General features: G+C 38.0%; 1 protein-coding gene across 3 annotated transcripts in view; it reads right to left on the bottom strand.

The window, feature by feature from the left end:
- Nucleotides 1-14,835, bottom strand: part of INO80 (INO80 complex ATPase subunit) — a 139,150-nt gene that overhangs the window by 67,757 nt on the left and 56,558 nt on the right. For all 3 annotated transcript variants that reach the window (XM_082735541.1, XM_082735540.1, XM_082735539.1), the window contains exons 15-20: nt 9,673-9,732; nt 9,107-9,249; nt 7,689-7,773; nt 6,580-6,697; nt 5,520-5,605; nt 62-229 (exon numbers count right to left, since the gene is read on the bottom strand). In XM_082735541.1, coding sequence (XP_082591667.1) covers nt 62-229; nt 5,520-5,605; nt 6,580-6,697; nt 7,689-7,773; nt 9,107-9,249; nt 9,673-9,732 — 660 coding nt within the window. The remainder of the gene's footprint in view (nt 1-61; nt 230-5,519; nt 5,606-6,579; nt 6,698-7,688; nt 7,774-9,106; nt 9,250-9,672; nt 9,733-14,835) is intronic.

Here is a 14,835-nt window from a genome sequence, read left to right as displayed (position 1 = left end):
GAGCCTTTTTCTTGAAATGGGTTAATGAGGCAACTCCAAGGCAGCTGACCTAAAATCTTACCTTCCTAAACTGCATGACCAGATTCATGAGGCTGCTGGTGGTGGTCTGTGCTTGCTGGGTAGAGCCCATAGAAGACTGTAATAAATCCTCAATGGAAATTTTGTTCTTTAGTGCCTGATATAGAAGCTTTTGTCGGCTGGTCAGTTGGCAATACATCAGAATCTCAATCTAAAAATCAGTAAGGACATTTATACTTTGAAAACAAGTTTCTAAGAGAATTCAGTATCAGCTTAAGAAACACATGAAAGCCAGATTATAACTGAACAGACAACAGATGGATCTTTAGAAACTCAGTACCTCTATAAACCTGGGATGTGGCTAATTATGCAGAAAAGTATTCTTTTCTTGACGCTCTTCTCTGTCACTGTACTCTACATGCTGTCTCTGTGAAATCTCCTCCATTTTCTTTTTTCTTTCTTTCTTTTTTTTTTTTTGGTGCAAAAAGGTGGTTTTATTAGAGCACAGAGACTGGACAGAAGGAGCTGCAATGGGGTTGTGAGGAGTGACTGATTATATTCTTTCAAAGATGGAAGGATTTAGGGATAGTGTAATCTCTAAGGAATTTGGAAGCAAGCTTGCCAGGACCTTGAAGGGCTAGCTATTATTAAGAAAAAGTCATTTACTACTGTCTAGTATAACCTTAGTCATGAGACCCTTCAGATGTACATCGGTGGGCCACATGCGTGGAAGATGATTGCTAACATATATCTTGGCAGGTGGGGGTTAAGAAAAAGGAAGTTTCCAAACAGATTTTTATGTGTTAAAGACTTACAAGATCCTGGAGGTAATCCTGGAGGTAGGGCTTATGCCAAGCTAAGGTTGCTTTTTGCTCTTACTAAAGTATTAACATTGAGGCATTTGAGTTCCTTGAGAAACGTCACTCTACCTGTCCCAAATACTTGTCAGTGGGCTGTAAGCTGTAAGGAAATTTAATCTTTTTTTTCTCCTGCCTTTGTTCTCCACATCAGACCTACACCTTCATTCTCACAAGGACTATTACCTGCAAAGGTGCTGGGTTATAAAGAGACCTGAAATGCCCAGTAAAGTTCAGTGGAATGAAAATATACTCATTAGGGCACTTTCAGTTGAGAAAGAAACCAAACTTAAGCAAGCTTAGGCAAAAATTATATTACTGGGGCGCCTGGGTGGCTCAGTGGGTTAACGCCTCTGCCTTCAGCTCAGGTCAGGGTCCTGGGATGGAGTCCCACATCAGGCTCTCTGTTCCACAGGAAGCCTGCTTCCTCCTCTCTCTGCCTGCCTCTCTGCCTACTTGTGATCTCTGTATGAGGTGGCTCTAACGTTGCCATTACAGATGCTTCAGAATAGTGTTTTCCACTGTTATTATGCCCATGATTAATTTTTCTTTCTTTTTTTTTTTTTTTTAAAGATTTTATTTATTTATTTGTCAGAGAGAGAGTGAGAGCGAGCACAGGCAGACAGAGTGGCAGGCAGAGTCAGAGGGAGAAGCAGGCTCCCTGTGGAGCAAGGAGCCCAATGCGGGACTCGATCCCAGGACGCTGGGATCATGACCTGAGCCGAAGGCAGCTGCTTAACCAACTGAGCCACCCAGGCGTCCCGCCCATGATTAATTTTTCTAGTGCTTCCGTCGGTAGACAGATTTAAACTGCATATTCTGGGATTATTTTGTAACTGGAGAAAGGTATTCTTACTTGCAATAGCCTCAAGTAATTTTACATCTGGACTCTTTGTATTCTCTTCATCTAGACTTGGATTACTTCTCCCTGGTGGTATAAATTTTAGTTTTTTGTTTTTTTTTTAAAGATTTTACTTATTAATTTGACAGAGAGAGATCACAAGTAGGCAGAGAGGCAGGCAGAGAGAGAGAGGAGGAAGCAGGCTCCCTGCTGAGCAGAGAGCCTGATGTGGGACTCGATCCCAGGACCCCGAGATCATGACCTGAGCCGAAGGCAGCGGCTTAACCCACTGAGCCACCCAGGTCCCCTAAATTTTAGTTTTTTGAAGGGATTCCCCTGCAACTGACTTGGTGCAGCAGATCGTCTCATATTCAGCAGTATTGACCTGCAAAGATCTGACCTCTCCTCCATTTTCAATAGCACCAACTGCTATCCATTGCAGTGACTTTCAAAAATATTTTCCCTAACATTCCCAGCCCCGTATTTTCAACTATCCACTATAATTGTACCAAAGTCAGTGGGGGCGGGGGGAATCCTTTCCATAAATTACTCAACTGATTAACAGCATTACCATTCATTCAGTTACCCAAAAAGAAATTTCAACTGGATCTGATTTTTTTCTTTCTCATGCCCATGTTTTATCATTTCCCAAGTCCCTCAAATCCACCTGGAATTTAACCTCTAATAATCATGCTTTCTGACCACTCCCAGAATCTCACCATACCTAATCTAGACTGCTATCTTGTGTGTGTGTGCGCAGGGGAGGGAGAGGTCTTCCTGCCTATAGTCTTTACTGGTTCTAAGAAACGTTCCATAACAAATCTTATAAGGTGATTCCAACTGCTGAAGAACCTTCAATGTACATCACTGCCTCAAGTAACACATTAAAAATTCTCCGGTAGACAGAGAAGGGTTTCCATATTCTAATCAACCCTACTGTCCCAGTCTTCTCATCACCAGGACCTCCTATATACCCTAGAAACAATGCTTAGTAATGTTTGCTAAACATGTTGCATAAATGCTGCTCTACCTTTTTGTTCATTGGTCTTGTTGCCTAACACCTACTTCCTTACCACAGTTTCCTAGTAAATGCGAATTCATTATTCCAGCCCTAGCTCACATGTCCTCTCTGCTTTGATGCCTTCTCTAACCTTCCCTAACAGAATTATTCCCTTATCTGTGTTCCCATTATACTTCACACAGACAATCACTATATCTCTTATGATACAGTATTAGTTATATATTCAACTCCCTTCAAAATCAGAATGGAACCTGGACACTACATCTTTATATACCAGTGGTTAGCAGGCAAAAAGAGTTTAATAAAGAAATATATTATTATTATTATTATTATTTTAAAGATTTTATTTATTTATTTGACAGAGAGAGATCACAAGTAGGCAGAGAGGCAGGCAGAGAGAGAGAGAGAGAGGAGGAAGCAGGCTCCCTGCTGAGCAGAGAGCCCGATGTGGGACTCGATCCCAGGACACTGAGATCATGACCCGAGCCGAAGGCAGCGGCTTAACCCACTGAGCCACCCAGGCACCCAAGAAATATATTATTTAAAAATAGATTGGATGGGGCGCCTGGGTGGCTCAGTGGGTTAAGCTGCTGCCTTCGGCTCGGGTCATGATCTCCAAGTCCTGGGATCAAGTCCCACGTCGGGCTCTCTGCTCAGCGGGGAGCCTGCTTCCTCTTCTCTCTCTGCCTGCCTCTCTGCCTACTTGTAATCTCTGTCTGCCAAATAAATAAATAAAATCTTAAAAAAAAAAAAAAAGATTGGAAATAATATTGATGTTTAAGAAATCGTAAGGAAAATACTATGCACAGTGATTAAGAACCATACTACATCCTCTGATAACCTCCCTACTCACCACCAAATAACAGAAATTTTGACATTGCTATCATTTTTTGAGCCCTTTCTGATATTAAGAGATTCATTGTTTTATAAAGTATTTTCCTTCTATCAAGTGTATCTGTGCAATACTGTTTGGCTTTTAATATTTTTTTAATATTAAAAAGTTTCACAAAATAGTCATCACGATTTCTTAAAAATAAATAAAACAAAGGTACAAAGGTACGCCTCACTTTAAAGGTATCTATCTCCACCACAATCTTTCAAAGAGAGTTACTAATTTCAAAATAATCTAACCTTTTGGCAGTGACAGAGGAGAACCACCTGATATTATCAAGAACCTTGAAGATGCTTTTTAGGTAGAAGGAAAATTGTGAAAAACAGGTGGAATCTATGGAAGATGGGGGGAAAACTCTGAAGGACTTGGAAGTGGCAGAGAAAGCAGAAGGAAAATATGGGGAGGATTCACAGGCATAAGAAAAAAAAAAACATAAGTCTGGTAAGGATTCAAAAACAGATATCTATAAACCAAAAAAATTTGTTTTAAGATTTAAAAAAAAAATTTATTTTTTTAAAAGATTTGATTTATTCATTTGACAGACAGAGATCATAAGCAGGCAGAGAGGCAGGCGGAGAGAGAGAGGAAAGGAAGCAGGTTCCCTGATGAGCAGAGAGCCAGATTCAGGGCTTGATCCCAGGACCCTGAGATCATGACTTGAGCTGAAGGCAGAGGCTTTAACCCACTGAGCCACCCAGGCGCCCCTAAGATTTTATTTTTAAGTAACATACAGGCCAAATGTGGGGCTCAAACTCATAACCCCAAGATCAAGAGTTGCATACTCCATTGACTGAGCCAGCCAGGCACCCCAACAAACCAAAATTACTGGCTTAATATGAGGAAAAAATATTAAAACGCAAAGCACATTAAACTTCTAATTCTTAGTTTACAGAAATACAGGAGGCCATAGAACATGTTAGACAACAGAATAATGCTATTAGCAAAATCCTACCTGTGGGATACTCTATGGGACAAATTACTCAATTTCTTCAACAAGGGAAAAATGTAGGGAGGGACTAAAAGATTTATTAAGACACATATCACCCAGGGGCGCCTGGATGGCTGAGTGGGTTAAGCCTCTGCCTTCAGCTCAGGTCATGATCCCAGGGTCCTGGGATCGAGTACCTCGTCGGGCTCTCTGCTCAGCGGGGAGCCTGCTTCCCCCTCTCTGCCTGCCTCTCTGCCTTCTTGTGATCTCTCTATCAAATAGATACATAAAATCTTAAAAAAAGAGAAAAAAGACACATATTATCCAAACACCAAGTGTGAATCTTGCTTGGATTATGATTTCAAAAATCTTTAACAGAGAAAGAGTGGGGCAGTGAACAGAAGTTGGAAGGAGAGTGAGGGAAGAGAGAGAATCACACAAAAATAAATGAGGATAGCTGAGCAATGTCTCGATATGTTACAGTATAATGGAATTACTAGCTCCTTTAGCAGATGTGAAAATACATGGATACGTATTTTTAAAAAAGACTAAATCCTTTAAAAAAGACTAAATATTTTAGAGATACAGATGAAAATATTTGTAAATGAAATAAAAGACATCTGGGACTTCCTTCAGAATAATTTAGAGGGATGGGGATGGAAATGACTCAATCACTACTGAAGCTGTACAGTGGTTTACAAGAGGGTTCATTATACTTTTTCCCTTACCCTTGTAATGCCTCAAATTAATGAAAAGTATAAAACAAAAAGAAGAAAAAATAGTATCTGCCTTGGTTGTTTGAGTCATTTTAAATCTTCTTTGATCCACTCAAGTTTATGGTTTTCTCTCAAACTAATCACCCTTCAAACTAAACCTTTATCAGGGAATTTTTTTTTTGTCCTGGAACCCCACCCAAGGTAGAGCCCATGAAGGCTTAAACTAATGAATTACTATTTCCTTACCTTGTCAGACAATTCATTTTCTACATCTTTCTTGATTCTCCTCAGCATAAATGGCTTCAAGATCATATGTAATCGAGAGAGTTGATCTGAAATGCCAGGAGGCCCCCCCGACAAATAATACATTATATTGACTTAACACAAACAAAAGATATATCATGGTCATCTCTTACTAAATTGTTCTTACACCTTCTGGCTTGATGAACCTCTGAAAGAAGACTAAAACTTAAATTTTTTCCTTAAGTAGGTAACCAAGGAGTCTGAATTTTCACAGCACCCACCTATAGCCTATGGGGCAAAAGCATTTTTCTGTCACTTACTCAGACCAACAAAGACCACTTAATTTTTATTAGAATTTACAAGAGTGTTTTAGGATCATTTTATCAATAACAGAGTTCTCATATAGGTAAATGGACGCTATCTGGGCCTCCCAGTGTTCCTCCAAAATCATTTTTTCTAAGTATGTCAGCAAATTAACAAACTGTAGTATAAGAAATTAAGACTTTTCTAACAGTTGGTAGATGTCTGTTTGTATCAATGTAATAAACACCTCATAATGTTCTTAAAAGAGATGATTCAACAAGGTCAAAAGTATTGGTAAATAAGGTTTAAAATATTCACAGTGGAACCAAATCCTAATATAGAAAGAAAATAACGAAAATGATCCCTCTAATATTTCTGTTTTCATCACAGGATAAGGATAAAATCCTTAACTCATTCAATTAGGAATGAATGAATTAGGAATAAAATCCTGATATGAGTTTTTCAGAATCTACATGGACAATGAGGATTTTATAAGCCAAAATGTGGTACTTTTTGAACTCTGCCCATTCTGCTTTGGTTAAATAGTAAACAGTACAGCAGTATCACCTGTATAAATCCTTTCGGCTCTTTTAAACACAAACAAAGCAAATAATTACTTTATAAGAGAACCTCTTCCCCCAGACAGCTCCAATCCTTCTATGAACACTGCAAAAAAAATTCTTTATATAGAAGAAAATATTCAATTATGTGTTGCCTACACTGATAAGTAGAAAGAAATAGAGTTCATAAAAGCACTCACTCTCATCAATGGCGGATTTGTTTTCAGCGTGGCTCTCAATGTCCTTGGAAAACCATTCATTAAATTCCTCATGTGAATCAAATAATGTTGGCATAATGAAATGTAGCAGAGCCCAGAGCTGGAAACAGAAGATATGTGAAATAACTGTAGGATAACAAAATGACAGTGTGTGAGGATATGGTGAGAGTCTGGAGAGAGTGAAAGTTGCGGGGTGGTATGTGTGTGTGTCTAGGAACAGGTATAAGTGTTGGCAAATGGGCGAAAAAGAATGAGTGTGTAAGCACATGCCTCATCAACCAACTCTTATTTTCTAAGATGTTATAGCAAAATGAGATTATTTTTCAAATAATTTCCAACTAAAAGTCTATAAGTATAAGTCCTGCTCATATTTTGCAATGTGATAGTTTTAAAGATCTTATATACTGAAAAAAATCCATTTCACAACAGAATACAATCTGAAGTAGCATAACTTGCTAATTAATAATGACTCTTAATCGGAGGTTAATAAATTATGGCCTCTGGTACAAAGGCTGCTTTTGTACCAACTACTTTTATAAGGAAAGTTTTAGTGGGACATAGCTCCATCTATTCCTTCATGTACTGTCTATGGCTGCTTTCACATTACACTGGCAAGGCTGAGTAGCTGCAATGGCAACTATATGGCCTGTAAAGTCTAAATTATTTACTATCTGGGAAAAAAACTACTATCTGGCTCTTTACAGAAGCTTTTCTGACCCTTGTTCTAGATGATAAATTATCTTTCTAAATAAGGAATTTTAGCTCCTCTCAGTGCCAAAGAACATTACCTTTTCGTTTTGTTATAAAAACATCTCTGTATTAGATAGGTAGCATTCCTAATGTGGCCACCAGTTATTCCATAAATACAAAGGAATACATTAATTATTTGCTTATGCCAGAGAATAAGAAAATAGGAATGATACCCAAAAAACCCACTTAGGTCAATCTATGGTCAAATTCTTCCTTTTATGTGTGGATTATAATTTGTACAGAGAAGTGACGTTCCAGGTGGGCATGGGAAAGAATTCTATTCATGCTAGAACCATTCTATTTAACGCAGACATAAAACTGAAGGCTTTACTAATGCCTACCTCTGCCATGGTGTTCTGAATTGGGGTCCCAGTTAGCAAAAGCCGATTCCGACACTGGAACTGCAAGAGAATCTTCCAACGAACACTGTTCAGTAAAAATGAATTACAAATTCCAAGTTAGAAGTAAATCTTTCTTCACCCTACTAAGGCCCTGTATTTCTAAAAACGGCTTTCCAAAAAAATTCCAAACACTCAGAATCAAGTACTCCACTGTGTACACATTGAAAAATATTATTCAACAAAGCCAAGGATAGAAAATGACTCCTGTATACTGAAACCATGGTATTAGGGTTTAGAAAAAATAGCCCTCAAATGGGCAGAGTACGATCTTTTCTGGCTTAACAAAGTGCTCTACTATCTTTGGTCAGTTTTGTTGACACTAGACTTTTAATTATAAGGTATTTATCTGCAGTAGAAAGCTTTACAATTATTAATCTCTGTGCTTCCAGTGTGAGTATAGAAAGATCAACGGAGAAAGGGAAAGGGTGTGAGAAGAAATGCAAAATGAGTATACTGCTCCCAGTAATAAATATGTCCTACCTCAAAAGAGTATAATATGAAGTAATGTCTGTTGGAGGATAGCAAGTACCAATTTGTCAGTTAAAATGGATCTCTAAGAATGTCATATGGGCTCACCAAGAGTTAACAGAAGTTCACCAAATGTGACATTTAACATCACTGAGCAACACTTTAAAGTCAGGCAATGACTTACTATTCAGTTTGTTACTGAAGGTAATAGAGTACTTTAAACATGTAACTTCCATGAAAAGATCTTGGGGCTCTAATAACCAATCAGGGACTAGAACAACCTGCACAGAACAAAGACAGAACCTACAATCTATATAATGTAATATTCTACTTCCTACTAAGACCTGTTCAAAATAATCCCTGAATCAACAGACAGACAAAATGTCTGTCTTCTCCCACAAAAATGTTCCTGGAAGAACAAAATCTATTAAGATGCAATAAATACTGAGTAGAGAAACAGAAGTTAAGAAGAACCCTTGTGGGGCGCCTGGGTGGCTCAGTGGATTAAAGCCTCTGCCTTCGGCTCAGGTCATGATCCCAGGGTCCTGGGATTGAGCCCCGCGAGGGGATCTCTGCTCAGCAGGGAGCCTGCTTCCTCCTCTCTCTGCCTGCCTCTCTGCCTACTTGTGATCTCTGTCTGATAAATAAATAAAATCTTAAAAAAAGAAGAAGAAGAACCCTTGTATTCTGAACATTAATATTTGTATTCCGTGTAAAATGTCTTCTGGTCAGAGACGTGGCCTATGCAAAAACGGTATCATGCCATGTTCTGATCCCTCTCGGACCCTTACTCCCCTGTGTATATATCATTAAGGATATCGTAAGTCTGTATCCTCTCTCTGTACATCTATACCGTCTCAGTCTAGTTTGTTTTCTACTAATCATGTTACCTGGAGCTACTCTTGAGCGCCTGGGCCTCGTCCAATACCATGTACTGCCACTTGACACGCTGGAAATACTTCACATCTTGCACCACCAGCTGGTAGCTGGTGATGACCACATGGAAGGGGGCATCCTGAGTGTAGAGCGTCTTCTGTAAATATAAGAAGGGAAGAATGAAAATAGATACCTAATCAACTCACAAGATAATGAGGAATGGATTTTATTTTCTAAGGCTAAGTTGTTTAACAAACTCCTACTAAAGATGTGCTGCTTCTGTGTGGTAGATGTGCAATGAATTAAACCGTAACTTTTTAAAGTACTCACCTTAATTAGAGATCATGTTAAACACTGGTCTTCAACTTATTTAAGAGTTCTTACTCAATTCTGGACTTAAGTCCAGGTGATTGTCTATAATGGGAAAAGTGTTATAGAAGAAAAAGTGCACTTGCCTAGTGTCTAGAAACATATGTAAGATTTTATGCACAAGAAGTTACTCAAATAAAATGGAGAAATGATTACATATGTATGTGTATGTACATGGGCACATGTGTATATGCAGTAAGCTGAAAGTTACCTGACTCCAGAATCTCCTGATAACTTTTCTATCATGAGGATTTCCCCAATATGGTAGCACCTGGAAAAAGGACCATTATGCAGATTATTTCCTATTTATAATCTTAAAAGTATCATCATAAATGTTATTCAGAATGATTTTAAAAGAACCAAAAGAATGAATATACTGCCATTAGTACTCTTCTTGAGGACTGAATTAAAACATACAAAACATTTGTGAAAGGGCATCAGAAAACTATGGCTGTAGAAGAGAATTACAGAATCAAGATCCAGAAAAGAAAGTCCATCCAGAAAGTAAAGTCGACACCTGGTACGTATCTTTCCTAATGATGTTGATCTTTTCCAAAAGTTCTAGTTGAGAAACCAAGAAATTGAAGAGGTGGGTTTTTTTAAAGAGACGCAGGGCCTACAGAACAAAAACTGGAATTCAAGGAGAAAAGATTATCAGATCCACCCACCTTCCTGGCCTTCAGACAGGAATCACAGGATACATATCCATGGGCAGTAAAGGTCAACTACCCGTAGATGTGCCTTAACAAGTACAGAACGCTAGCTTTCAATCATCTCAATTCCTGACAAGATTAAGGTTGGGACTTTGGATTATTAGTGCCCTCACTCCCAACCGGGCCCCACCAAATTACTAGAGGCCAAAACCAAAACAAGGAAACAAATACCACCAGCCCAGAACACATATAAATCCTCTCTGGAAGAAGAAGAAAACAGACCCCCCAAATTATCTCTAGAATTTTTCCTACATAATGTCTGGCATACAATAAAAACACAAACAAAAACAACAAAAAAGTCCCAGACATATGGAAAAACTAGACCCCGTAACTGAAAAAATGAAAAACAGATATAGGAAATAAACCCAGAGGAGACCCAGGTGATGGAAATATCAGAAACAGACTTTTTTAAAAGATGCTAATTGGTTCCTGGAAGTAAAAGATAAGCTTGGGAAATTCAGTGGTGTTCTAGAAACTATAAAGTACCAAAGGGAGTTTTTTTAGATCTGAAAAATAAAATAACTAAAACTGAAAATTCATTCATGGGTGTTAATGACAGATTAGATGGAGCATAGAGAAAATTAGTAAAACAGATGATAGGTCAGAGGGAAATATTTAGGCTAAAGCATGGTGAAACAAAAGAATGCAAAATTCAAAACTTTTTCTGTGACATCTCTAGGTGCGGTTTTCTTTCAAGGTGCTTCTTAGGTCTATAGCCTGATGTTTTTTGTTGCTCTGAAAAATCTCAGTCACAGTGAAGTATAAATACACAGGAAGAAATGAAGATCAATTAAAATACTGAATAGGTAATATGAACACATTTAAATGAATTTAAAATATATAGATAATAATAAAATGCTTTGTGGGGTTTGAAAGAGAAAATATATACAAAACAGCATGTCTCTCTCTCAAATAAATAAAATCTCTAAAACAACAACAACAGCATGTGAGTCTACAGAAGAGGAATGTAGTTAAAATATATACTAAAAGCCCCAGGCACATGGGTGGCTCAGTTGGTTAAGAGTCCAACTCTGATTTCAACACAAGTCATGATCTCAGGGTTGTGGAGCCTGCTTTAGGATTCTCTCTCTCTCTCCCTCCACCCCATCCCGCTCAAGGCTCTCTCACACTCTCTTTAAGAAAAAAAAAAAAAAAAAGTATACTAAAGCCCTTGTACTGTCTGGAAAGCAGTAACAGTATTAATTTCTGTTACTTTTAAAAAAGTCAAGGTGCATGTTTCCTTGACTCTTGGATATTCTCCTGGGTATCTACTAAAGAATAAAATGAATGTATAAGTAGCAAGCTAAAAAGGAAAGAAAGAGTAGTAAACTCTAACCAATCCAAAGGACACCAGATGGGGTGCCTGGGTGGCTCAGTGGGTTAAGCCGCTGCCTTCGGCTCAGGTCATGATCTCAGGGTCCTGGGATCGAGTTCCGCATTGGGCTCTCTGCTCAGCAGGGAGCCCGCTTCCCTCTCTCTCTCTCTCTGCCTGCCTCTCCATCTACTTGTGATTTCTCTCTGTCAAATAAATAAATAAAATCTTTAAAAAAAAACCAAAAAAACACAAAGGATACCAGAAAGGAGAAAAGGAAAGTTATAGAAGTAGAAGGAAAGAAGTAGAAAGCAAACAGCAAGGCAGATTTAAATTCATGTATCAACCACTAGATTAAAATTCCCCATAAATATAAACAAAAGGCAAGAAAAAACCTTAACTGTAAACAGAATGGTTAAACAAAAAAGAAAGAAAAAGATACCACATAAAAACCAAAGAAAGCTCATCTATTTAATGCCAGAGATAACGGGCACGAGGCAAAGGCAAACACGAGGCAAAGGCAAAAAGTCTTAACAAGAGAAATTTCATAATAATAAAAGGTTTGATTTATCAGGAAGAGAAAAATAATTGCAAATTTGTATACAACTCACAGCCTCAAAATGTAAATCAAATGGACAGAAGAAACAGAAATAGGTAAGTCCTTAATTGCAGTAATTTAAAAATTTTTTTTACTTATTGATTTGAAAGAGAGACAAAGAGTACATAAGCAGGGAGAGGGACAAGCAAACTGAGATCATGACCCCAGCTAAAATCAGATGTGTAACAGACTGAGCCACCCAGACATTCCTGTAGTAATTTTAACATACTTCTTTCAATTAGTATTTCGATAGGCAGACAAAAATACCAGTCAAGATAGAGAGGAGCAGAAATACACCTGACCTAACCAACGCATATACAACGCTACCCTCAACAACTGCATAATACCTACTCTCTGCAGACACAAGACATTTAGAAACACTGACCATATATACGGTGGACCATAAAAGAAAAGTTCAAAAATTTCAAAGGATTAAAACCATAAAAAGCCTATTTACCTATCATAGTAGATTTAAGCCGTAACTTAGTAACAAGATACCTAGAAAATCTTCCTTTGTTTCAAAATTAAGAACCACATTTACTTACTTATTTTAAGTAGACCCTACATCCAATATGGGGCTTGAACTCACAGCCTTGAGATCAAGAGTCATACAGTCTACTCACTGAGCCAGATAAGTGCCTCAAGAACCACATTTTTTTTTTTGGAAGATTTTATTTATTTAATTGACAGAGTGTGCACGCACACTAGCAAGCGGAGTGGCAGGCAGAGGGAAAAGCAGAGAGCTGAGCAGGGAGACTGATGTGGGGATCGATCCCAGGATCCCAGGACCATGATCTGAGCCAACGGCAGATGTTTAACCAACTGAGCCACCTGGGCACCCTAGGAATCACTCTTAAATAAGCCTTGACTTATTTAATCAAACAGGAACTTGAAATAGAAGCCAGAAATTATTTTAAATTAAAGATTCAGGGTGCCTGGGTGGCTCAGTGGGTTAAAACCTCTGCCTTCAGCTCAGGTCATTATCCCAGGGTCCTGGGATCGAGCCAAGCATCAGGCTCTCTGCTTGGCAGGAAGCCTGCTTCCCTTCCTCTCTCTCTGCCTGCCTCTCTGCCTACTTGTGATCTGTCTGTCAAATAATGCAAGTGTGGCCCATCAAACCGTTGGACGGCTATAGTCATGCATAGAAAGCAATTAAGACCCCTAAAAACTCTTACTAGAAAAAGCTGAAAATCAATAATCTAAGCTCCATCCTGAGATGTTAGAGAAAGAAAAAGTGTACAAGAAAGTAGACAATAATAATAAAAGAACAGAAATGAATAAAATAGAAAACACACAAAATAGCCAATTTCAGGAATGAAAACAGAACATTAACTATAGAAAAAATATAAACCAAATATATTACTCTTAGGGAAAAAGAGGAAGTCAGAGACATCGGTCATACTAGAATCATAAAACAAATGTTACTCAGATATCTGCCAAATAAAATGAACTTTCAGATGTTATCATCACAGACCCAAGTATCTTTTGAATGCAAACTAAACTAACTATATAAATCTGAGCAGTCTGCATTTAATCATGCTCGCAGAGAAGCGAACACATTTCTGACAATCTAAAGAAGTAATGGTAATAGAAACAATGAATCAATAGAGCAGAGGTCAACAAACCTTTTCCGTAAACAGGCAAATGATAACCATTTTCAGCTTTGCAGGCAATATGATCTCTGTCACAACTACTCAACTCTGCTGTTGTAGCAAGAACGCAAGCACAAATAACAGACAGGAGAGCGTGGTTGTGTTTCAACATATAGGTATTTAAATTTCATATACCATTTGTTATGAAATATTATTCTTTTTAAATCAACAGTTTAAAAACACGAAAACTATTTTTAGTTTGCAAGCTGGACCAAAAAAACAGGTGGCAGATTCCTCAATAAGTTAAATACAAAATGACTTAGCAATTCCACTCTAAAGTATACATGAAAAGAAATGAAAACAGGACACAGGACAGGTGTTCAAATGATAACTTGTACATGAATGTTCGTAACAGTACTACTAACAAGAGCCAAAAGGTGGAAACAACCCAAATACCCCTGAGAGATAAATGGATAAACAAAATATAGAATGTCTAGATAATGAAAATATTGTTATAAAAAGAAATAACATGTTGCAACATGAAAATATTATACTATATGAAAAGAAGCCAGATATAAAAGGCAACCTATTATACAATTCCAGTTAGATGAAATATCCAGAATAAGCAAATCCATAGAAGCAGACTTGTGGTAGCCAGGGGCTGGAGGGAAAGGGGAATGGGGAGTGACTGCTTAATGGGGAAGAGGTTTCTGTTTAGGATGATGAAAAAATTCTACAACCAGAAAGTACTGATCACTGCACCACACTGTAAAAGTTGTTAAACTGTACACTTTAAATTGTTACATTTTAAACATTCCATGTATGTCTGTGGGTTGTTTTGTTTCTTTTTGGTTTTTGTTTTCAAGTAATCTCTGCACCCAATGTGGGGCTCAAACTCAGGACCCTGAAATCTAGTTGGATGCTCTACTGACTGAGCCATCCAGGTGCCCTTCCTCTGTATGTGTATTTTATCACAATAAAAAACAAAACAAAACAACTAGGACAAATGAAAGTGTCAACTGGAATAGGACCACATCCTATTCCATGGCCATATTTTACTGACCCCTAGAATATCCAAAGGAAGCTCAACATGCAAATGAGCACTCAGTTCCGGGCACGGGCACAAAATCAAAGGAGAGGTATCAATGACTCAAGCAGT

This window comes from Mustela nivalis, assembly GCF_964662115.1.
Source record: "Mustela nivalis genome assembly, chromosome: 6".
NCBI classification, from domain to species: domain Eukaryota; kingdom Metazoa; phylum Chordata; class Mammalia; order Carnivora; family Mustelidae; genus Mustela; species Mustela nivalis.
This window is presented reverse-complemented; position numbering and strand designations above follow the sequence as displayed.